General features: G+C 42.0%; 1 protein-coding gene across 6 annotated transcripts in view; it reads right to left on the reverse strand.

The window, feature by feature from the left end:
- Positions 1-323: 323 nt before the first annotated feature.
- The window catches only part of MXD4 (MAX dimerization protein 4), a 38,825-nt gene continuing 15,584 nt past the window's right edge, over positions 324-23,564 (reverse strand). For 3 of the 6 annotated variants that reach the window (XM_038135117.1, XM_038135114.1, XM_038135115.1), the window contains exon 4: positions 19,754-22,822. In XM_038135117.1, the coding sequence (XP_037991045.1) occupies positions 22,318-22,822 (505 nt within the window). In that variant the 3' untranslated portion in view covers positions 19,754-22,317. Of the gene's footprint in view, positions 3,150-4,109; positions 4,270-7,298; positions 7,414-19,753; positions 22,823-23,564 lie in introns of those variants that run through there. The other 3 variants (XM_038135118.1, XM_038135120.1, XM_038135119.1) reach the window with 2 other exon arrangements.

Raw genomic sequence — 23,564 nt, forward strand, 5'->3', positions numbered from 1 at the left:
TGTGCATCCCAAGGTGCTGTGGCCACAGGCAGTGCTGCACTGGCTGCTCAGCAGCAGAACCTGAAAGAACATCAGAGCCCCGACCGTCCCCATGGACTGCAGCTCTGCTGGGGGGACAGGCCAGCCCCCAAACCTGACCCTAGGACCTGCTGTGCCACTGCCTCTAAGGGGGCTGCTGCTGCCCGAGGGCTGTGCCTGAAAATTCCACCTTAAATTGGGCTGTGCTCGAGGGAGAATGACACAGGCAGTATGGTGTCATTTTTCTTTACCAGCATTAATAGCTTCCAGCTGTAACAACTGAAAAAGTAAAAACAAATAAACCCTTTTTATTTCCACTCAAGATTATTCGAGTAATTTTTATTGAAAATATAAGATCTACAAAGCCATGGATACCCAGCGTGGAAGAACTCATTAAGTTAGCACATTCATCTTTAAAAGGAAAATTTCAGGTTGACCTAAGGTACAATAATGTTCAATTTAAAGTCTCGTTTTTCCTTCTGTAAGTTTCAAATCTCTTTTCATTAGGAGGTTCTGTGCAAGAGCTGCTTGTCATGAAAGGAAACACTTTACAATCCATGAATGTGTTCATTATATAATAAATGAACAGCAACAATATACTAGCCTCTTTTTTTTTTTTTTCCTGTTAACAGTCGTGTGTTAAAGTAAACTCTTTTTTTTTTTTTTTCCATGATTTGGAAATTAGTTACATATGCACCAAAGGAGCTAGTAATTTCTGCTGCTTGTCAGCTACACACAATGAGTATATTGCTGTGTGCTTTCCCCAACAATGAGGATTTTAGTAATATGCAAGGTGTATAGAATGTAATACCAAAACCTGCATCACAGAAAAGGTTAATTGTTTTCTTATTCAGCTGCCAGAGTTGATAACCTTAGGCCCCTCCCCAGAGCCAAAGTAGGGGTGGCCATCCATTAGGTTATGTAAATTAAATGTATACGTTTCCTTGTTGGCAAGTTCCAAGCAGTAAGCGAGAGTGCAAACAAGGATCTGTAAGCTGCCACAAAATGTATTCATATTTCTACTCCGTGTTGTAAGAGCCAAAGGGAGGACACGTATGTCAGATGTTGAAAGAACAACTGAACCTTTGCTTTTGATCATTATGGTCAGTCTGTCATGAGGTCTTGTATCTGAATGCTAAAAATGGCACCACATTTGGACATCCCATAGCCTTACACAGTACGTTTGTGTTTCCCAAGCCACTGAGCGCTGGTCTCACAGAGACCCTGACTTTATAAGCTAACAAAAAATAGATTTGGGTGCTGAAGAATCCAAGGGAGGGCTCATACAAAGACAATTAACCCTCGCACCAAAACCTAATTTCATGATTTTACTTAAAGCCACACTGAATCAGTTGTGAGAGGGTGAAGATATAAATACACCTCTCTGCTTCATCCGTAAGAAGGTGGACAACTGACCATTTGAACAGAGGGTCTTGAAACAAAGCTTAGTTGTCCTTTAAACAATGAGAAGGAGAGGCATACATAAATGGTCACCAAGGCACAATATGACAAAGGTGAAGAGTCCCTGAGACTCTGGTCTGGGTCTGTACCATTCCCCTCCTTATACAAGTAAATGAGAACATTTAGGAAAATATAATACAAAATCTCTTACAGGAAATATAGACTACACTTGCTAAAATCACTTCCCTAAAAGTGTTTATAGCTTTTTTCTTTTTTTTTTTTCAATTTTTTTCTTTTTTTTCTTCTTCTTTTTTTTTTTTATTTTTTTAAAAGACCTTCTTTAAACAGATAATGCAAAGACTGGTCCATTTTTTTCTTACCCGGCAAGCCAAGCTCTAATGACTTCACTAAGCAGAAGTTGTATTAAAATACATCTTCATAGTATTGCTACAATTTGGGTAAATATGTTCTGAACAGCTTGATGAGTACTAAATAAACTTTGCTGTTTTACAGCATACATTTAAATTTTTTTTTGCACTTTTTTAAGAATAGAAAATGCAATTATAGTGTGCAAAAGAAAAAAATTAATTATCTTCTAGCTGAATACTGTAATTTTAAGCCATGCCTTCCATAAAAATGTATTGACATGTGTAAATAGAAGAAAAGAAAAAAAATACAAGCAAACAGAGATTTCATTTCCTTGCAAGGAAAGATTAACTATCACAAACTGGATCACTTGAGTTCTGTATTCTTCAGATAAAGAAATGAAAACAGCAACCCATAAAACCACTGAAATGCTTCAAATGTCATCCATTCCACGGTAACAGGTTAAAACTGCCATGTTGCTTTCTACTGCTCCCGTTAACATGGATAGAATGATTTGCTGCTGGTTGGATATTGAATACAAAAAGCAAAAGAAAGTTGAGATCATCCCACATGAAGTCATTATTAGAGCTGGCTTTTCCCCCATTTTGAAGTACAGTAGTGACTTGTAAATACGACCTTTTCTAAAGATCATTTGAGATTTGAAGATTTATCTACCTGCTTCACCCAAACAACAACTGCTGAAAGAATTTACTCTACGGAGCCCACTATACAGCATTCAAAATGTTTTGGGTTTGGTTTTTTTTTTAATGAAAAAATACCACAAGAAGTAGTTTCAGGTTTTTGTATCTATCTCTGAATCACTAACACATTGTAGATTTCATTTATTCTTCTGTGTTTGAGAATGGTTTCTGCAAAATCAAAATAAACTGTCAAACTCCCTTACACCATGCTTCCAACAGTTTGAATTTAATACTTCTTGAATGGAACGACATAATTTATTTCCTTTAATTTGCAGGATGGCTACATCAAGCTAGCTTTAAGTCACAACTGTACCTAACCACAGTTCTCTGCAGCAAACCCATGATTTACAATATCGAATATTGTGGTTACAGTGCAGGGAACCGTGGGTAAGAAACCTCCATGTCAGAGTACTGTGGTTGGGGTTTCCCGGAAGAGTGGCAGTTGACACCTCTGGAATATTCATATATAAGTGCTTCAGTCAGATGGTCCTGAGTTGAGCGGGTAACTCAGGCACTATGAGAGCCTGGCATTCAGTCTGCGGGAATGTGTGTAACCTCCGTCACTCGAACCGCTCTGCAAACTGTAGTGGTCTTCAGCATCACTGGCACTTCCAATACTGTCCATTTCCCCTGGAGTAAACTCCATTCCTTCAATGTCTACTTCTAAAGAAAACATAAGAAGGCACATTTTCAGAAAGTTGTAGCAACTGGTCATGCGCCAGTGTCAATCAACACCCGAATCACACTTCAGTTGCAATAATTAAAAAAAAAAATAACTGGCACAGTAATTCCTGAGGAAAGGATCATCTTGTCCACCTGAGATTAAAATCCCTTGTGTCCTCAGCCACATAAATATATTGCATGACATCAACACCAAATGCTGTCCCAGAACTGTTCCAACCTGCACACAGACACTGATTTAGAAAAAAGCTGGCCCTCAGAGGCTGTTGTACTGCAGAACTGTCCATGGTAATTCCAACCACACAGGTGTTGGCTGCCCATGGTGTGACCACCTGTCCCCAGGTAACTGCCCCAAGACCGACCACTCAACCCCCCTGGGCCCTGAAACAGCCAGCCTCGGCAACTGCTCTGCCCAGAAAAACTTCCAAATGGGAAAGTAAGAAATGGCAACAGCCAGCTTGACAAGCTGTCTCCAATGAGAACCAAATGCACAGAACCCTTGGTGATCGTTGCACAGAAAATGTTTTCAAATTTCACAATAAATGATGTGGAAATAATTTGTTTACACAAATGAATTAGGCTAAATAAGATTTTTTTTTTCCCATGAGCAAATATTATGCCAGCTTTACCAATAATTACACTAAAAATTCAAAACATTAAATGGTAATTGTTAAAAAAACTGGCAAAAACACATGCGGGATAAATAGCTTTAAAAATACACACAATATTAACAGCTTCAAAACTGATCAGGAAAAAAAAACATTTTTCAAAGAATGTGAAAAAGATGCCTTAATTTTTTACTCCTCAAATCGCATTATGTTATAATTTTGTCTGGGTTTTGTTGAAAGCTTGATTTTAGTTCTAAATGACATTTCCTTGTTTCCCTACTTCCCTTGTTCTTCCTGCTCCTGCAGGCCCTTGGGGAAGCCCTGGCTCAGTTACCTTGTTCAGAGTCAGTGGATATTGTTGATCCCATGCTGTCAGTGCGGATTCGCTCCATGCCCTGCACGGATAGCTGCTCCAATCTGCGCTTGAGGTAGCGGTGCTCCCGCTGCAATTGTTCTTTAATATTTAGAGCTTTTCGGTCCTGTTCTTCCAATTTCTTAAAGGGAGACAAACACAGTAAGCTGACAGTTTGTACCCATGTCAAAGCATAAGTAACTTAAGGTCTTCTGGTAAACAGGAATTGGAAAGCAATTTAAGTATTTTAATTAATTAATATAAAGTTAAAATTAAATCTAAAATTTTGATTTTTTAGTTAGCATTCTGTAGAGGTCAGTACAATTTTAGCAGGCTGAATTTATTTCATGGTAAGATATATGGTTACAGAGGAAAAAATAATAATAATTTTTAAAAAAAATCCCTCAGAGACTCTCTTGCCACTAGTAGACATTCCCTGGCTAAGACCAAATTATTGTTGCCTTGGTTGTGGGGAATATTTAAATCATTTTATCAGGCGAAACCAGCATCATCTTTGATAGCTCGAGCACAGCTCAGGTTTCAGTGAGAACATAATGCATCTTTAGATGAGTCTCTTACTTCACCTATCACCATAAAGGAACCATCATGAGCCTCTGAATGTTCTCCCTCCTACCGCAGGCCATGGAAAATTTTAGCATTTAAAAAGCTTCATTAACAATAAGCAGCATTAATTATATATAGAAGGAGGAATTTACTAACAACTCTCTTTATTCTTGCCCTTTTTTTCCTTTCCTTCTCCAGAGCAAGTATGATAATTCTGTGATATCATCTACAAAGTCAGTGGTATTAATTCAGAATTTCTCGGCAAACAGCCTGTGAAAGGATCCTTCGCATATCTACCTAAAATCTCCCCTCTGACAGAATAAAAGCAGGTATTAATTTTGCCAATAAAAAGAATGCTTCACACGCGGTGAAATGTGCTGCGCTGTTGGTCCCAATACAGTAACAGGAATAAAGTACCTTTTTGTATTTGAACTGAGCCCTTCTCCAAATCACAGCTAGCCATTTAAAAAAACTGACTGCATAATTAGGGAAAAATTTGTAGGAGTATGATGGGATTAAAAGCATGAAGGATACACAAATCAAAACACCTTTTATTATTAAAAAAATATCTATCTGATGCAGTAAATTACAGGTTGCAGCAGTAAAAGCACTCATAAGAGTGAGCAGATTTCTCTGTGAGCTGTGTTTACATGATCACTGAGATTTAGGAGATGTGCAGGGAGTGAATACAGCTGCTGAAGTTTCCTCCCTGCCGTCTGAATGAACCTAGGCTTGGTTTTCTGAGGAGAGCAGGCCGGGACAGTGCACAGCAAAACACAAGCAAAACCCTTTCAGAGATCTTGCTGTTCCCATGCAAGCCTGAAATAAAAGTGTTTGAAAAAATAATTGACACCCTTGAATGGGGCAGTTTCCTGGCTCAATGAAATCTACCTTCTTCTGCCACGTTTTAAGCCCCCTCCCAGGCAATACACTGCAGATAATCATCATAGGTGGATACACAATGTTATAATAGGAAAAGGGGTTGGTACATCCATGTACACAACAAACCAAATGTGCCCAATTGATCAGACTTCCTTTTCCTGTATTTTCCTGGCTGCAATCCCGAACTCTAACAACTATTTTAGGAAAGAACTCAGTGATTCATATCTAGGATTCAAAACCATCCAGTCTTTCAGAGCAGATCTCAATATATGGGGGGGCGTGCATGTGTGGAAAGTTGAGAACTAATGACTGTGCTCAAAATGCCAGCCGGGCACGGGCAAGCTCTGGCAGGGCAGGGGAGGGAGCTGACCTGACAAAGGGGAGCAATTAAATGCTAACCCAGTTTGGACAGGTTCAGTTAAAATCTTAAAAAGCAAGTTAAACTTCAGTCTCGGTTTTCAGAAGACGAGTACTGGGTGCTGTGCAAGACAGATCTGGAAAGAATCTGTTCCCAGCTTTTTTTATCAGCAGCTGAAATGGTAACTACAGGGCTAATCTCGCACACTCGCCACTTGTAAAAACACTTCTTCAATTTGTATGCATAAGCCCATCATAGGGGGGCAGCCCAAGACAAAAACCACATGCAGTGCCTTTCATGCATGTTAGCCTCAATTATAAACAAGAGGCCAAAATCTCAAATGGTAAAAACAGGGGTTGCCCAGCTGGAGTAAATGTGCTTAGAAGTGTTGAAAAAGTAGCTCTGTAAACTTGTTCACAAGAATGGTTTTGCTTAAATTAATCTTTATTTCTTCATATGAATCACACCCACTTCTGTAACAGCAGTGAATCTTAAAGCTGTGCATCAGCAGGATGTGCTCCAAAATATTCCAACATTACTGGCAGTGTTCAATTTTGCCTGACACTTTTCTTGACCTGCTTCTCTGTAACACTGAAAAAATGCCAGATGAGTAATTACAGTCCTGGACACAGCAGCAGAAACCTGTTCTTTAACTTTTACATTTGAATGCCTCTTTGTCTTATTTCTGCATATAACCCTGTTCCCTGAAAACAATGACAGTGAAAATGGGAGTGAAGATGTCTTTGGAGAGAGAAGGCCTGAGGAATAATTTCCTTTGAATTACCTGTGCAAATGCAGAACCTGCACTGCTGCTGGATCATAGGTGAGATTTAAGGCTGTTTTTTGTTTTAAACTTGTAACAAGGGGAGCAGCAACGAACAGGAGATTGCATTTAATTTTTTGTTTCATTTAAATGAGAATCTGGTCAACAAAATGTTGATGGGGTAAGGCTCACTAATAGACATGATATTTTTGATTCCATAATTTTTTTCATCATTAATGGATCTGGCTTCTTACTTTTTAGTAAATGCAGTACAATGCTACTTTGCACAGTTCTTAAAAATAAATATATTAATCAAAGAATAGCTTTTACAAATTTTTTTAAATTCTAGTGTAAATCATTAAATACACTAGTTGGCAACTAAGAAATCACAAAACCACTGTTTTATATATCTGAGATGCTAAATTTCAAAACACTAACTTTGACACTGTGACTGAAATCCCTGCAAGTAATAAAGGCCAATAAATCCAGAAGATTGGACATATGGATATGGATTTTGTGTGAAAATTTGTTTCCTCTCTATGGATACACATTCTGGAAGATTCTCCCTTGAAAGAGAAATAAAAACATGGATGAATGTTTTTACCTTGATATGCATCTTAGCTCTTTTCAACAGACTTAGAGTGGTGTGTCTGGTGCTGTCCGGCCCGAGAGGCACAAGCTGTTTTAGCTGTTCCAAATATAGCCGGAGTTTAGCCCGCCTGCAATCATTAAAAACCAAGAGTTGTAGTGGAGTTGCACCGAACAGAATCTCCTATATGCAAACACCATCTGTTTGCAGGATCTCTGTGCAGAACTCGAGTCAACCGTGGCTTCCTTTCCCCTCCCTTTGGCAAGGTTTCAGACTGAAAGGTCACTTGAAATGCAGTAATGCTGCTTGGCACACTCAGACAGGAGGCTCATACCTGTATTTCAGAGCAGTTTGCTTGGCCTGGTCAGTCCCATCTTAACCAAAGGGGAGTATGCTCAGAGATCTCAGACATTCAGGCAAGGCTGCACATTCAACCTGTGGCTGGGTAAGGCAAAAAACCTGGGATTTTGCTCCAATGCAGTGATTTCTGCAGGCACAGACAGAGCTGTGGGCAGCTGCAGAGCCTGATCCTCCTCTCCCCATTCCTATCCCTGCCTGCTGCAATAGGACACACTCCAGCTATGCAAGCCAAGGGCATCCATGCAGCTCTTCACAGCTCAGAGCTGTTTCCAGCCATGGTTTCTCAATGTATTTTACAGGGAGGCCCTGATGCCCTTTCTCCTCCCTTCTACCGACCCACAGTCCCCCCAGAAAGAGACAATTCTTCCTCTCACTGCACTGTGTTTATTATAAACACACAAGAAGAAACACTCCCAGCCATATTCCTCAACAACAGGCTCCTGCTTTCTCTGTTACTCCCTTGCAACTATTGCTACTGCTGCTCTCAACAATCTCTCCTGTCCCACTGCCACATCTATCAGTAAAAAGAGGATGAACAAAGTACTATTTCTACAAATGTTTTCCAAACTAGAAAGCAGCTGGCAATACAACAGTCTATGGAAGAGTTGCTTGACCTAACCAAAACAAGGCAGTGGCCAACCAAAGAACCTCATGGGAGTGTGTTTCTGCAGGTACATCCTAAAGAAAATCTCTCCTGGTTTTAATTCACAGCCCTTGAACAGGAATCCACACAGTTCTGCAATGAGAAATGGATGTGGAAGTGCTTCCATGAATAACTACTATCCTCCTTTCTGCCAGCCTGTTACAGGCTGAGCAAAGCCCTGACCTGGAGCTGACATTGCCCTCACAGCCATAAGAGGAACTGAAGCAGATCCCAAGTGTGAGGTGAATAATCATCTTTTTCAAATTTGCTTGATGCTGCATGAGGGAAACAAACACTGCAGGGAATTCAACACTTCTGGTCGAGAAGGAACTTTCTTTTGAACAATGAGTTCAGAAACACAGTCCAGCCATCAGTGTTCGAAATGGACAAACACTCTGGGGCACAAACACACTTCAGCAGGATTTAATATGCACCAAATGACAAATTGAACATTTGTAATTGGAAAGATTAGTGCAATGTGAAAACAACCTGAGAATTAACAGTGAAAAACCCAAAGCAAAACAGAACTAATACAGAACAGTAATGACTGCATACTCACACATTTAATTCTGCCTGCCTATAAATGTCAGCAGCGTACTAGCTAAGAAACCACAAAGCATTTCCATAAAATTTTAAATTTTTATTTCAAGCCACTTAGGGAAGAAGGATTTTTGGTAAAAAATGTGATTTACAAGAGAAAATTGATGACAGACTTTTTGTTTAGGTTTGGGGTTTGTTTTTAAATACACGGCTCTAAACTTAAGCATCCAAATGCTTTTATTTAAACAACACCAACAAAGACTGGCCGAAGTATTCACAAAAATATCCCCATCAGATCATCAGGCTGCTACCTTAAACTGGGATATTAATCTTTAAAATAGTGAAATACCCAAATTAGGGACTACTGGTAAACAGAAAATCTTAATGAGGCAATTTTTTATTTCTGCATCTGTAATCTCTAACAACTACCTGGGGTAGTTGCACTTTAAATACAAAAACTTGTGTCAGGGACTAAATCCAAATAATTATTTTGTTTTCTAGATGGCCTCTGAACATACCCACATGAGCCTGTTTCACTCAGCCCAACTTGGGCAACTGTACTTAGACTGATGACAAGAAAGTGGGGACTGAAGATGAAGGAGCATATGGGAAGGAAGAGGAGAAGAATGGTACCAAATAGTAAATAGAGAGGTAAACACCTAGAAATTGAATGAGCAGTATACTTGGAGCCATTAAAAGTCTGATAAGGAATATACAGAACTGTTGAGCTGAGATTTACTTAGTATTAATTCTGGAAAACATTAATGAAACTGGACTACATACTAAACTTATCTGCCTCTTACTATTTGAGGAAAGTCTGCTTGCCACAGGGAGAAGAAAGCAAGGCTTTAGTGCACTTCCTTGCCATCAACTGGGGAGTTCACAGAAATATCACCAAGGTTCAGGGGCATGGCTGTGTGCCTTTTTAAAGCACAAACTCTTTTATGTTACCTGCCAGCCCAGTAGGGCAGGACTTTACAGAAGTGCCATGAAGAACATGGGACTAAATCTAAGAAGAGTATTTTTAAGTGACCAGTGAGAAGAATTAAAAGGGCTGAATATTAACAAAACTCCTTTAAGGCTTTTCCAGTACTACCAGCTGATGCTGATAGCAGTAAATGTATAAACACACTTGCTGAAAGACCTCCTCTATCTTCACCTTTTTTTTCTTAAAAGGACTTTTTCTTTCATCCAATTACTCAAGACCTATGAATCCATTACAGATTTTAAAGCATAAGCTTTACATAGATCTTTACATAAATGCAGACATGTTTACATGACTAATTTGTATTTTATAATCAATGGGATAGATTGTGAATGTACAAAAAGAAAACCAGCCCACCACAACTCCTCTAGCACTGGAGTAAATATCCCCACGTTTTTCATCTTGCACATCTTAGAAAAAAACTGTAAGAATGTAAGAAAACATTTCAGGCGTGTTACGTTAACAGATCACACCAGCAGGAACAAGGGACTCAAACTTCACAGCAGATAAGTTGTCTCGTACAGACTCTGCCAGCACTAATTTCTCTCTTTTTCTGCAGGGACCTGACAGCTTTTGCTTTTCCTCGGCTGCCTGTGACCACAGGAGGAGGGAAAGGCACTCGCAGAGGTAATCACAGCCAGAGCTGCTTTGTGTTTTAGTGCTCACGCCTTAAATTCCACCTAAAAAAATAACAAAAAGAAAGGGAAAAAAAAAAAAAAAGCAGCCTGGTGTCAGAGCAACAGGGTAACAGTCTCTGTGCATGAAACATGGTTGAAGTTGGGTAATTATGTTCTGCTCCAGCTCCCAACCCCAGTGTGGTTTCTGCCTGGACACCAGAGCTGACAGAAAAGGGCAATTTCCTCACCTCAGGTGGATGCACAGAAATATCTCCCTTATCACTGATACTGATTTCATCTGGGAAGGCAGGGATCTAAAAAATGCCATCCAAAATCCAAATCAAGCCTACAGCTCTCTGTTTTGGGTGTAGCTCCACATATGGAGAGGTGCATGGGTGCCCAGTCTGATTTATCCCATTGTCCTTTGTGCCAGATCTTAAAGGGCTTTCAGATGTTCAAGCCTCCAGTGTTTCCCCATAAGCAGGTTCACAGCAGGGTCCTCTGAGTCTGCTTTACGGCTCTCCTAATGCTTGATAAGCCCAGGCTGGTCAGCATTCCAGGGCAGGGGCCATGAGTAGCAGCTGTCTGGTGGTTCCTCACATTCACATAGAGGACAAAGCCACCTGCTGACAAGTGACCCAAAGGCTACCAGCAGGAACTGCCTTAAACTGGTTTTGAATCCACGTAAGCCACGATGAGCAGCAGAGGCAGGGCTTTCAGAGCCCATGGCAGAATGAACCCTGGAGCCCCACAGCATGGAGGGACAAAGCAGCAAAAAGGGGCTATCAAGACTTTTCCTACAGAACAAGGACATCCACCAGAAGACCATCACAGGAAAACCACTCACTGACTCTAGTCCTTGGAGACTCCAGTTTGCTCAAGTGTTTGACTGTGAAAAGGCAGGTTCACCACTGCTCAAAGAAAGGGCTGCCATACAAAGGTATATTAAGATCTTTGACCCTAATCAATTTCATAATTGTGTTAAATGAGTCTATTAAATAATAGGCAATAAGCTTTGCTGCATATATGAAATCCCAGATGGAAATCCAAGTAGCACACCAAGAAATGGAATACTAAGATGCAGGGAAAAAAAAGAAACAAGAAAGTCCATTGTTCACCCTGGATAATCTTCATTCCAAGGAAACTGCAACAACTCCAAGAAATTCCTAAAACTACTTGACAGGCAGTTGCAATGGGAACAAAATACTTCTCTGTAGGGCTAAATAATACAACAAAAGGCAATGGCTGTGGATTCAGAGGTTCAGTGTGGACATTGGGAAACAAATTTTTTATTGGGGCAGTGGTGAACAACCACAATAGGTTGCCCAGAAAGGCAGGAACCTTGGAGGTTCTTAAAGATTTACCCAGACAGAGCCACAAACATTCACAGACACACACTGATGTCTATGAACATGTAAACCCAAGATTGCCTGTAACCCTTCAGCATTTGACTCACAAGATTGCTCCCATTCATGTACCAGCAAAACACCCACAGCTGTGTGGCATAAACATGTGCCACTCTGACTGACAGACTGCTGGTAGGTTTGTGGAGTGACCTGATCCACTGCAGCCTTTCCACAGGGGCTCTCCAGGGCTTTGTCAGGTCCAGCACAGCAGAGAGAAATGGCCTGCAGCCAGGCAGACAGCAGATAGCCGTTCAAGCAGTGGCTGCACAGTTTTTTGACAGCAGCAAAGGTGTGCTTCCTAAACCATTCAAGTATAAATCTACAAGCTTTATTTAGAGGCCACTGAGCTGCACAAAGCCAGCTGCAAAGGCAAGGTGCATATCCCAAATGAGCTGCTCAGTCCTCAGCATGGCATGCCTCAGCCAGACCTGGTGACATTAAATGGCCACAGACACTCATCATACTGGGTGACAGTATTGAGTTCCTGTGAAATGTGTGCTTGCCCATCCTGCCACCTCAGCTGGGCACTCCCTGCAGACAAGCTTCCAACAGCCCTCCACATGTTTATGGTAGGTAGCACGGGATGGGCATTTCCTGGAAGCTGCATCCAAAGATAAACAGTTCCCACTGCTGGCATCGTGTCCCTGACTGCCAGAGGTCACTTGCTGAAAGTGTCAGAAAGGCCATGCTCATCTGTTTCTGAATAATTGTGAGCAAGAGCATAAAACTCACTACAGAGAAGTCAATTCAAAGACAAGCGTTCACCTTGCACATCCTCCAGGTCTCACTCCACTGCCCCCACGGAGCACAAGAATGACTCTCACATGTACCCATTCTCTGCTGACCCAGAGCTGGCTGTAGAAAGGAAGGAGCAACTCTATCAGCATTCTGTCATCCTGTGGGAAGTCCCAGAACAGTTCTGTCTGGTCCACACCTGCTCCCTGCTACTAGCAGATTGCTCAGTCTGGCAATGGAGCTGCCCTGGCCATACTGGCATCTTAGACATGCAGCATCTCCAGCTGATGGAGGAAGGATCTGGAAGGTTAGGAAATGACCAAAAAGCCACTAAATGTCTGTATTCCCACACTGCATACCCTGAATTTCCCTTCATGCTAGCTGCAGCAGTTGGCAGGGTTAGACATGATGTTGTTGCTTCCACATGCACAGCCCCCTCACCACAGTGCACCACTGAAGCAGGCATGAAACAATGCTGGCCTCACAAGCAGGCCCTAACTGTGCTTTCTGTAGGGTACCTTAGTGCTAAAAACACTTGTGTGACTGAACATGTGTCTGTGTTTCAGATGTCCCAATTTTACTCCACTAAACTAGCTCTGTGTACAGGAGGTTGACATACCCTTGAATCAACTGCTAGATATATTTATTTGGTGCTCTTCTGAAAAGAAAAGGGCACTAGAGATCAAACTCAAGCAATGCAATCACTACAAGCCACACCACTGAGAATAAGCAATAGATTTGAAACAGATGTAAAAATTAAAAATTTGTCATTTCTGTACATTAACCATTTTTGTCCAAAAACCAGACAGCATCACACCCTATCACAAGGCAAATTCAGTACAAACATAACAAAACTAAACCCCCACTTCAAAGAACAGAAACATATTTGAAATTAATCTAGAAGACACATTGTCATAAACTGGACAGAGTTACCTAAGCCTTTCAGATTCCTTCTCTAACGTTTCACTTTTTTTTCCACATTCAAACCTATCCTGGTGCTGTGCAATGAAGTTAATACACAAACGTTTAAATATAGAGCAGTTACTAAATTTTTCATTGTTGCATAAGGACTGTGTAATCTGGCTTAATAATGTGCATAGGGTAAAGTCAGAGAAGAATCTCTGCACCAAAAATTCACTTCTGGAGTCAAATGTTATCCAGATACACTGTGAACCAAAACAGTCTGGCCCAAGACCACAACTCTGGGTCAGAGACACCAGCAGTGAACTAATGGCTGTGTTCCCTCCTTAAAGCAAAGTGATTTTATCTCCCTGCCAGACATGAAATTCAGCATAAAATACAGAAGTGAGCTAACTGCAGTTGTAAGACAGTCATGTTTTTACAGGAAGACTCTTCACAGATTTATTTATGAAATGCAAATACCTGCGTACAGGGAACACTTGAGTTTTAGACAGAATCAGCAAAGAGAAGCTCAGGATACTATGTGACATGCACTGGATCAGGATGAACACTGACAGCATCGTTACTCATAAACATCATTACTCCAAAGTTTTTTAAAAATGCAGAAATGTAGCAGTAAAAACTTCCCCAGTGTGACTTCAGGGTTCACCTGTCACCAAGGTAAAACGAGGGCGAGAAACTCTGCCTGCCTCCTGATACCAGCTTCAATCCCTTCTTCCTGGAGCTTGACACAACAAGGCAACATCTTTTAAGGGCTGTAGCTCTTTTTATTCTGTGCACAGTCCCCCCGTAAGTGGTGACAGAATTTTGCTGCAAATTGTTTTAATGGTACTGAAAATTTAATATATTCATATTATTTTGTGTAGTCCTGGATATCATGGCCACATATGCAATGTTGGTAATCATGTAATTATATACCCAACTCTGCTTAGTAGAAGCTGGTACTCAAGCATACTTGCCTCGCTCCTCTTTAAGGTAACACTTTAATAAAGTGTCAGGAATTACATATTTACAGCTCTACAAGACTTTTTGTAAGCTACCAAAGATAACTCTGTACTAATTAAAACACACTTGTTTACAAAGGCATTTAAAGAGATTATTTATAAGCTTCCAGCTTACGAAATCACAGAAATTCAATCAGATAAATGGTTCTAAAGAAACCTATTTATTAATGATTCAGACACTATTTAGCATATCTCCAGCAAAATATTAAACATAATGGAAGATAACGACCTCCACTGCAATAAAAAATCCTGTTTCTTTCAGATTTATTTCACTCAGAAACACTTTTAATACTTTCTCCTCTACAAAGGATACCTCAAATACTTCTTTTTTTCCTAAAGGATGCTCTAGCTCACACTTGAGCTGCACAATCTATTTCAACTACACAACAAATATGCTTTAGTGAAAAGGAAAGAAAACCTCTTAGTATTAAAGCACTGTACCATAGCAAGGCACCCAGTGTGCAGATTGCTCCAAGATGTGTGAAAAGCTTGCTCACAGCTGAGTGCCTTGGAGTAAAACCCAGAAAATGCAGTCTTGCTCTTACAGCAAACCTCTTGGCTTTTTATTATCCAAGGAAAGATAAACCAAACACCAGGAAGCTAAGGGTCTTTTTCATGGTAAAAACAAATGCCTGAAGTTTGCCCACTGCTGAAGATCAATCCAAGGCATTTTTTGTCTGTGTCTAACACCTCATAGGGCCTCTGCAACTAAATTCAGCAGTAAAGCCCACATGGAAACCAACAGGGAGGAAGAACAGCGAATGCCTAATTGCAGTGATTGTTAGTGAATTAAATGCAACAGTCCTGCAACCACCTGCTTTATTTACTGTGGTATTAACTGGAAGTTTCATCCTCCATATGCATTTCCAGCATGCTGAATACCTGTGTGCATCTGCTCTGCTGAACTGCAAGCAGCCACCTTGGAAGTGTCCAAGCATGGGAAAACAACGGCTGCAAGTGCCTCTTACCATCACAAGCTTTCAGAGAGTCAGTACTGCACTGGACTTATCTGCAAGTTTTCACATGAATACTGCTCAGCAATGTCTGGTGCTGTTCCCAATGCTAAGGAAATAGAAGAAAACCTCTGCTGCCTGTTAACACAGCCTATGATTTCCTATCACTCTGAAAAATATGTTGGTTCTCTAACACTATATCTAAATGCACACTACAGCAGGTACAGTGCATTTTATTTACTTTCCTTTAGTGCCACTTCAGCCCACTAGCTGAGTTCAGACTCCACACTTGACCTTTACCTTTTCACCTTCCAAAAGATGCCACTTGTTCACATTGTAGAACATAAACATGGAACCAGAACTTACTCCTACATCTTTCAGTACACATAAGTTAATGGAAGTATCTGCAGTGCCACAGATGCATGCATTTTTGGCCAGTTAAGCCTCCTGGCAGCAGTGCACAGAAAGCTAGCTAGGATGCAAACTGGGAACAGGTGACTAGTAGCTGGTCTATGAGAAGGAAGCTGCTGACTCCTAAAAGAGGGAATACCTGGCTGCCCATGTTGCCTCCTTTGTCTCACCCGCCTTTACCTGTCCCTCCAAGTAGATGCTTGCTGAATGCAGTGACAGTTGCCTGTCCTAAGTTTGTCCTAAGCACTGGGCTACATCAACATCTCCTCATCTCTCAAAATTCCCACAAGGAGACTTTGATGCACTTTATGCTCTGGTTCCCACCAGGAGGTGAGCTGTGGTTCCCCACGTGCTGCCATAAGCCAGGGACATCAGCTAAGAAGGGCAAATGACAGCAGCTCCCGAGGCTTGCTTTGGGCTGGAATGACCCTGCAGAGCAACGTGGACAACACCAGCATGAGAGGCCTGACCAGAGCCCCAGCAGCTGGTGGCTTGCCAGACTGCCCACGTGCTGTCCCTTCAGGAACCCACCCAGCAGCAGAAGCAGACAGACTGATGAGCGTCCCAGAGTCACATCTGACTTTGGCCACCAGAAGAAACTAAAGCCCTTGTGGCACAGTTAGTGCCTGTTGCTGTAGTCTCCTCAACCTTCTCCCACTTGAGCTCTCCTGCCTGCAAAGTGAGCACGAGCTGTCAGAAGCGTGCGAGGTGTGACAGAGATGTGTCACACGACGGTGCACGCTCACCCACGTCCCTGCACCGCCCGCAGACCCAGCCAGCAGCGCAGGAGGCGCTCGGAGGAGCACTTGGGCAAGGCAAGGCACAGGCAGGACCACCTCAGCAAGGACTCCAGTGCAGAGGGAACACCAGCAGCTCTGACTGGTATCTGTTTTACCCACTGGGGAACCACAGCCTTAGCCTCTGCAGCTCTAAGAGCTGCAGGACCATCATCTGACCACTCTCATCTCCTCTCTTTGTTTTTTTCTAGACTCATCCCTGCAGGCAGGCTTTTCCTCACAGCTTTCCCCATGCTTCAGCCATCCCACTGTCTTAAGCTGCTCTTATTTGAAGAGCAGCCATGAAAGGTTTAAAAGCCCTTCATTGTTCTTGGGTCTCGGCAATAACTAACAGCAACACACAGAAATCTGAGATGTACTTCATGGGAAATGTCAACAGGAATTTACAAGCTATACAGGGATTCTCAAAAGCATCACAAGCAAAAGTAATGGCAGCTGGATATCATTTGTCTTTCCTGGATGGTATCCATCATAAATTTACATGTATGAGATTCTACATCCTTTGACCATAGGCAATAAATCTCTGACCTAGTAAGAATCTGAGGCAACAGAAATCAAACATTATGCAAACAGCTGAAACCCATTGCAGTATGTTTTTGCCCTTGTATGGATTTATTTTCTTCTGCAAAAAAGGGGAAGAAAAGGAGATTCCAACCTGTATTTTAGCATTTCAGCCTTTAGGTTGTGCTCATTTATAAAGAACAGTTTTCTGTATTTTAAACCTTCAAAGTCAATGTCAGACAAATAGGAACAATTTTTAGAGCTACAGAAAAGGAATTTCTTTTTCAGGTGTCTTCTATTTTTAGCCCTGTTATCTACTGATTGTCTTTACCATTTACCTCTCAAACACTTTTAAGCAATAGTGAGGGAGGTGTCACTTGGTACCATGAGCTCAGCATCACAGAGTACCTACCTAATTCAGGCAGATGAAAAACAGTGCCTTGTAGAGAAATACACGAATGATGGAAATACCATTGTACATACCAAAAACAGAGTCCACAAAAAACTAGCCAGCCATGCTTTTAATAAACTTATTTAATACTTAGTTCAGCCAGCCACTCATTTGTTTTGCACATTAAAATGTGCACATTGCAATTTAGTAGCCCTCCTAAATTAGACCTCTCAAACCCATCTGTCTTACTGGCACTCAAGTTTCTTAGATTACACTGCAGGGAGACTCAAGTTTGTCTGCTACCTCCGAATAGTGTCAGACCCAATTAGATAAGGAAAGTGCTGCCACGAGATCATGCCATTACAGGATCAAGCAGTTGTAATTCCCACTTGACGTGACATGGAGGCACACACGTACTCGCACACGCTGCCACGGAACCCCAGCAGTGGGTCAGGACGTGCAGCAGTAAACTCTGACCCTCCCTGGCAGCGGAGCACCACGAAGCAAATTTGCACAGCACATCCAAATCCACGGTGTGAGTCTGCAGACCTGCAACAGGTGTGTTGGCTTTTGCCACCTTTCACAGTACTCTTGTAAGGAATTTGTCAAGGACTGCAGAGTGGGTTGAAGAGAATTGCATTCATTTAAACAAGGAAAAGCTGTGTAACAACAGGTTTGCACTGGGTTCACACACAGAGAGGAACAGGATGATAGTGATAATTTTTCACAAATTAACCATTCACCACCAGGTGGCTGGAGAGGATGCAGTCTGTCTCCCTCAGAAGTGGCTCCTGGGAGCTGCATGTCCCTCTCACGTGGGGCTTCAGGACCAAGGTGCAGCTCCGCTCTGTGCACATGAGCTACACATTTATTGACTGACAACACCCCAGAGCAAGTCACTGCTTACAAATCAGCTCATGGCTTGAAACCGGCTTTAATTATCAGACTGTTTCCCCACATCAAAATGCTAAGCAAGAACATCGTGTCTCAGGACAGCTGCCAACAGGAAGGATCTTAAAAAAAAAAGTGTGGGGGAGACTACAATGCTTAAATAAGCCTAGAGAAGTTGAGCTGCAGCACAGCACTAAGCCAAGAGAGCACACTACTGGGCCTAGTGAGCTTTTTCTGCCTAATTTTAAACCTCCCTATAGACCTAGTTATTTCGTACGTATGTCAAATGAGGGGAGAAATGTGTTCAAGTTTGTTTTTTTTTTAATACCATCATATGACGCCAAATTAAAGGAGAGGCAAGTCAAGTTGAATTATTTTAGCTAAATTAAAAACATGCATTGCTGTCACACACTGAGCATAAGGCCTAGGGACAGCAGACAGCCAGAATTAAGCAGCCTTTTCCTGCATCAAGTTAAGTGAGTGTGAAGCATTAATATTTGCAATACTGGATACTTGTGACTGTGGTTTTATTGTCTATTGTACCTTGATATTCAAATATCAAGTATCCAGTTTAAGCAGCCTGACAAATGCTGTAGGGACTCCACTTTCCACGTGCACAAGGCACCAGAAGAAACAACAGCAATTTACACCACAGTTTAAAAACCTCATCAGAGTTAAGGCAACTCTGTCTCCAGTTCAGCATCTAAACAATTACTTGCTCCTTCACAGTGGTAGGAAGTTTTAAGCTCTGCTCAGGAAACTATCAGAAAGAGATATTTAGTGCTATGTGTTACTTTCATTTTTGCTTCTGCTATTACTTCCTCGGCACATGCACCTACCAAAGCCTCGTGGCCATCTTAGAGGGAGCAGCTAATGATGGCAGCTTGAGCATGCACAAATGAATTGACTTTATTGGGGAAGGAAGTGGTGGGTGTTGTTTTTACCAACAAGTGCAGATACTTGAGATGTGTTCCAGTGAGACAGCTGAGGTGCCCTGGGACAACAGCAGGGTGCCTGTTCCAGCCAGCTGAAGGCTGGTTCAGACCCCGAGTGAGAACAACAAAAGAGAGAAGAAAAGAAATCACACTGAAGTAATTAAGAATACACGTCCCCAAATGTCTTGCTGTATGTCTCCAACTCCCTCATTTAAACCTTGTAATTAGAGGTGAATGGAAGACAGTGAGGTGTATGTATAAACAAATTTAGGGGAAAGATTAAATGCACTGACTGTAATTAAAGATGGTCACTTCCAAGGCTGCAATGGGTACTTTTACTTTCAGATGAATTAAAAGCTGAATAACACCTATTTCTGCCCCCCCCCCCCCCCCCCAACTAAAAGAAGAAAAAAATCTGGCATCAAGGGACAGTGGAGACTTGCAGATATCTGACAGTCCTGCCTCCAAGTTTAGATATAGCTTGCCACAACACCAGTAGTGCCTCGTTCAGAATTTAATTTCCAACCTACTTCCCTTTTCATTGAACAGTACAAAACTAGTTGTCTCTGAGGCAGATAAGGTGCAGTTGAGCAGAATCTGAGAATGATCCATCTGGGGATGATAAGGTATGGAACACCTTTCAAAACTTTCCCTCCCTCCCCCCTTCTTTTTTCCCTGAAAAATTCAGCTCAGATTTCTTAAGTGCAGTGTCCTGAGGTTATCTGGCAATGGAAGGAAGCACCAGAAGTTTGGACTCACTTGCCATGTGAGTATGTAAAGTCAGGCAGTGGGAACCAAGACACGCAACAGTCTATTTAAAACACCTCTTAGCACCTACACCCAATAACTGCTTCTAGCAAACATACACAACAAGCTCCCAAATTTCCCTAGCAGAAATTATTTGCTCCACCCATGTTGTTCATTGCAGCAGTCAACACAACAGCACTTACCAATCGGGATTAAGTCAGCTTTCTTGGGGAATTACAGGGTTTGCTACCTTTATGTTTTGTAAATACCAGCTAATGTGCTATGTAAGACACAGAGTGTCTGTGCAGCTGGTATTTGCAAACACTGCTGGTATTCCTAACTTCAATAGGAGCTGCTGAGTCCTGGCAGCAATTACATGCCAGGCAGGCCCCTTATTTAGCACCTTGCATCTTCATTTAGTTACCCAAATTGAACCATCAAGGAAAGAAAAGCAGATAAATCTGTTAGGCATCAATCCCAAGGAGGCAGCTGGGAGAAGAGGACTCACCACTACTACTCCAGCCTTTTACAGGCGTTTTACCACCTTCAGATGTCGTCTTTGACTGTTACACAAATCTGCTTTGTTGCAATAAGGTAGAACCTAATAAAGGCTTTCTTCATGTAGGGCATGTAGCCTGCAAGCAGAGTTATTAGTTTTTCAAGTCAGAAGCATTGCAACATGACCTCATGTACATACATCCAAGCCCACACCTCTGCTGTGTCGGCTGTGCCAATCTCCACGCGCTACAAAATTAGTCACACTAATTTGTGTAGAAAAAAGCTTGTGTAACATAAACTAGCATTAAACAATAATATTAGCCAATTGACATCCTTTGACAAGTCCTGTCACTCTGCTCTAACCTAGAAGGATGAGTACATAGCTCAGCATATGTATTTCCATCTCAAAAGACAGCACTCTATCAAAGTCACAAAACAACTCTCTCCTTCCAAGCATAGGGAGGGGTGGGTAGAAGGAATATCTTATTCATTCTTGGGGAGTGCACAGTTCTTTAGGACAAGAGGAGACAGTTTTTAACTGGATCCCATGCACAAGGAAGGGGATGGGGGGGAGCTGGTTTTTGTTTTGTTTTTCTAGAAAAGGCCCAAATTAAACTTCTGTGAAGGAACAGCCTTATGCTTTTTCACATTTATGATCTGCTGCCTAAATGCTCATGCTCAGTACAGTTTCTGGAACCTTTTCTGCATCCTCTGCAGCTGCCTGGATGTGATGCAGGGTTCAGCCTGCAGGCAGGCACAGCTCCTACTGAAATTCCCTGGGCATGAGGCAGAGTTGGGCCCACAGTCTGCCAATGTACCAAGGGAAAAAAACACAGATTAAAAACTACTTGACCTGCAAAGGAATTCTGTGCAGTAAATCTAAGCACAAGTGTCTGCTGACAGAGACCACGAGAGAAAAGGAGCATGAGCTACACCAGGGAAGTACACACCGTTCCATTCAGAAGGAGACATTTTGAATTTGGGACCCAGCCACGGTATATCCAATACCCAAGTGGGGTAGTCACTCCAGGGAAAGGAGTGCTAAAAATAGAGCTACAGATGCCAATAGAGCATGGAGGCAGGGAGAGGAAGGGACAGGACAAGCAACTTACAGAACACGGCCACCTCCTCCAGCTGAGATTGGTTCCTTTTTGTCTACTCCAAGCAGGGACACTGGGATGTGAATGCTCGTGACATACTTGGGAGAAAGGAAGCCAACCTCCTGCAGATCTGGTGTGAATCCTGAGTGCAGAGCCAACCTTGCCTTAAAGAGCTGGGGCTGCACTGCTGACTTTCAGGCACATTTGCTGCTTCTTCAAACCACAGCAGGTACCACTTCTGTGTATTGGTCTGTGGGCTTCCACAGACCTGACTGGCTGGGATTCAGCCAAGGATTCCCATCGCATTATGTAAGACTCATTTCAGAGGCCAGCTTCTTAAAGTCCATTAGCTGCCTAAATACCTTTAAAAAAAACAAAAATCAAATTCCAGCTCACTTGTCCAGATGTAGCTAGGCAAGCTTAAAACCCTCTCTTTTTCAAAATACCTAATTCTACTTATTTTTTTCTCCTCCAATCAGGAGAGCAGTCACCATCAGGCCTCTCTTCCCCTGTATGCAGGGAATCAGCACCTAACTGTCCTGAAAGTATCAGAAAGTCTGGCCCATCCATCTCTACTTTATACAAGTCCAGCCCACTCTCTACCATGCTGGATGAGAACTAGCCAGGTCAATTAGCATATGCTGAAAACATAAACCACCTTCTACATACTCCATTAGAGGCTGACACACAATGGACTTATGTTTGAAGAGAAGGATGAACAAATTCAAGTGGAAAAAAAATGCATGCACTTGGTTTCTCACCCATCTGCTCCCTGCTGGCTGCTTGGCTGGCCAGGAAGCACAGAGCTTTCTGGAGCTCAGACCCAGGACTCCACTCACACTCCACAGTCCAAAGCTGACTTCAGCAAGAAAAAGGACATAATAATTGAGTCCAAACTGTATTTTAGTCCCATCTTTCATTGCAAAATAGCAGCTTTGTCCAAAGCATGAGTATGTGTACATCTCTGATACCTGTAATATAACTTCCTGAGCAGACTGATTTTCAAGCTTTGTCTGCTTAATACACTCCTCCTTTCCAAACCAGCAGTGGAAGTAGGAAGACACATTTGTTGGGAGTGCATCATCAGGTGAGCTGCTCTGTGCACTGAAAAGACAACAGTTCAGTGCATAAGTATCCAGAGCAGCTATTGCAGCAGGTACTGCAGGACAAGTCACAGGTCCAGACACTTGCTGACAGCCCAGAGATGAGGCGACAGAGAGGAAAGAACAACATTTCAGTACAAAATTTTAAACCTTCCAATTTCTTTAATTCCACAGATCTGTCAGACTCAGAAGCATGGGTCGCTTCAGCAAAAGCACAGGATTAAATCTCAGTTCTGCAGGTCCAGTTCTTTATAGACTTTGCTAAAAAAGCTCTGCAAAAAATTATTGCGGAGATTTTTAATGCCTGGTAAGAAGGGCTTTAAGCTGAGATTCAGCCTTGCACTGGCTGAGGCAACACCAGTCACCTCTCACTACATCTGGAACCCTCAGAGAAGCAGTCATAGCTGGGGAGGGGAAGCAGATGCCCAAACCAGGGTGGCTTTCAGCTCACAAAAGTCAAATCACACTCCTAAGACATTACCTTGCTTACGGAGTGCAAAGGTAAGTTCATTGCCATTCACTGGGATTGTAATAAAGCACTTCACACCAACTAGATGGTGTAAAAAAAAGTTATTTTCTTGACAAGAAAACCAGAAGAAATACCTAGTACAGAGGTTAGATTCTGCTAGCAAGACAACACGGTTCTCACCACTAATGCAGCAGCCACATTTTCTGAATGGTTTATGTACAATCTGGACAGATCCTAGAAATGGCAGCAATTTTTATAGACCCATTATAACAAT

This window comes from Motacilla alba, chromosome 4 (assembly GCF_015832195.1).
Source record: "Motacilla alba alba isolate MOTALB_02 chromosome 4, Motacilla_alba_V1.0_pri, whole genome shotgun sequence".
In the NCBI taxonomy this organism is placed as follows: domain Eukaryota; kingdom Metazoa; phylum Chordata; class Aves; order Passeriformes; family Motacillidae; genus Motacilla; species Motacilla alba.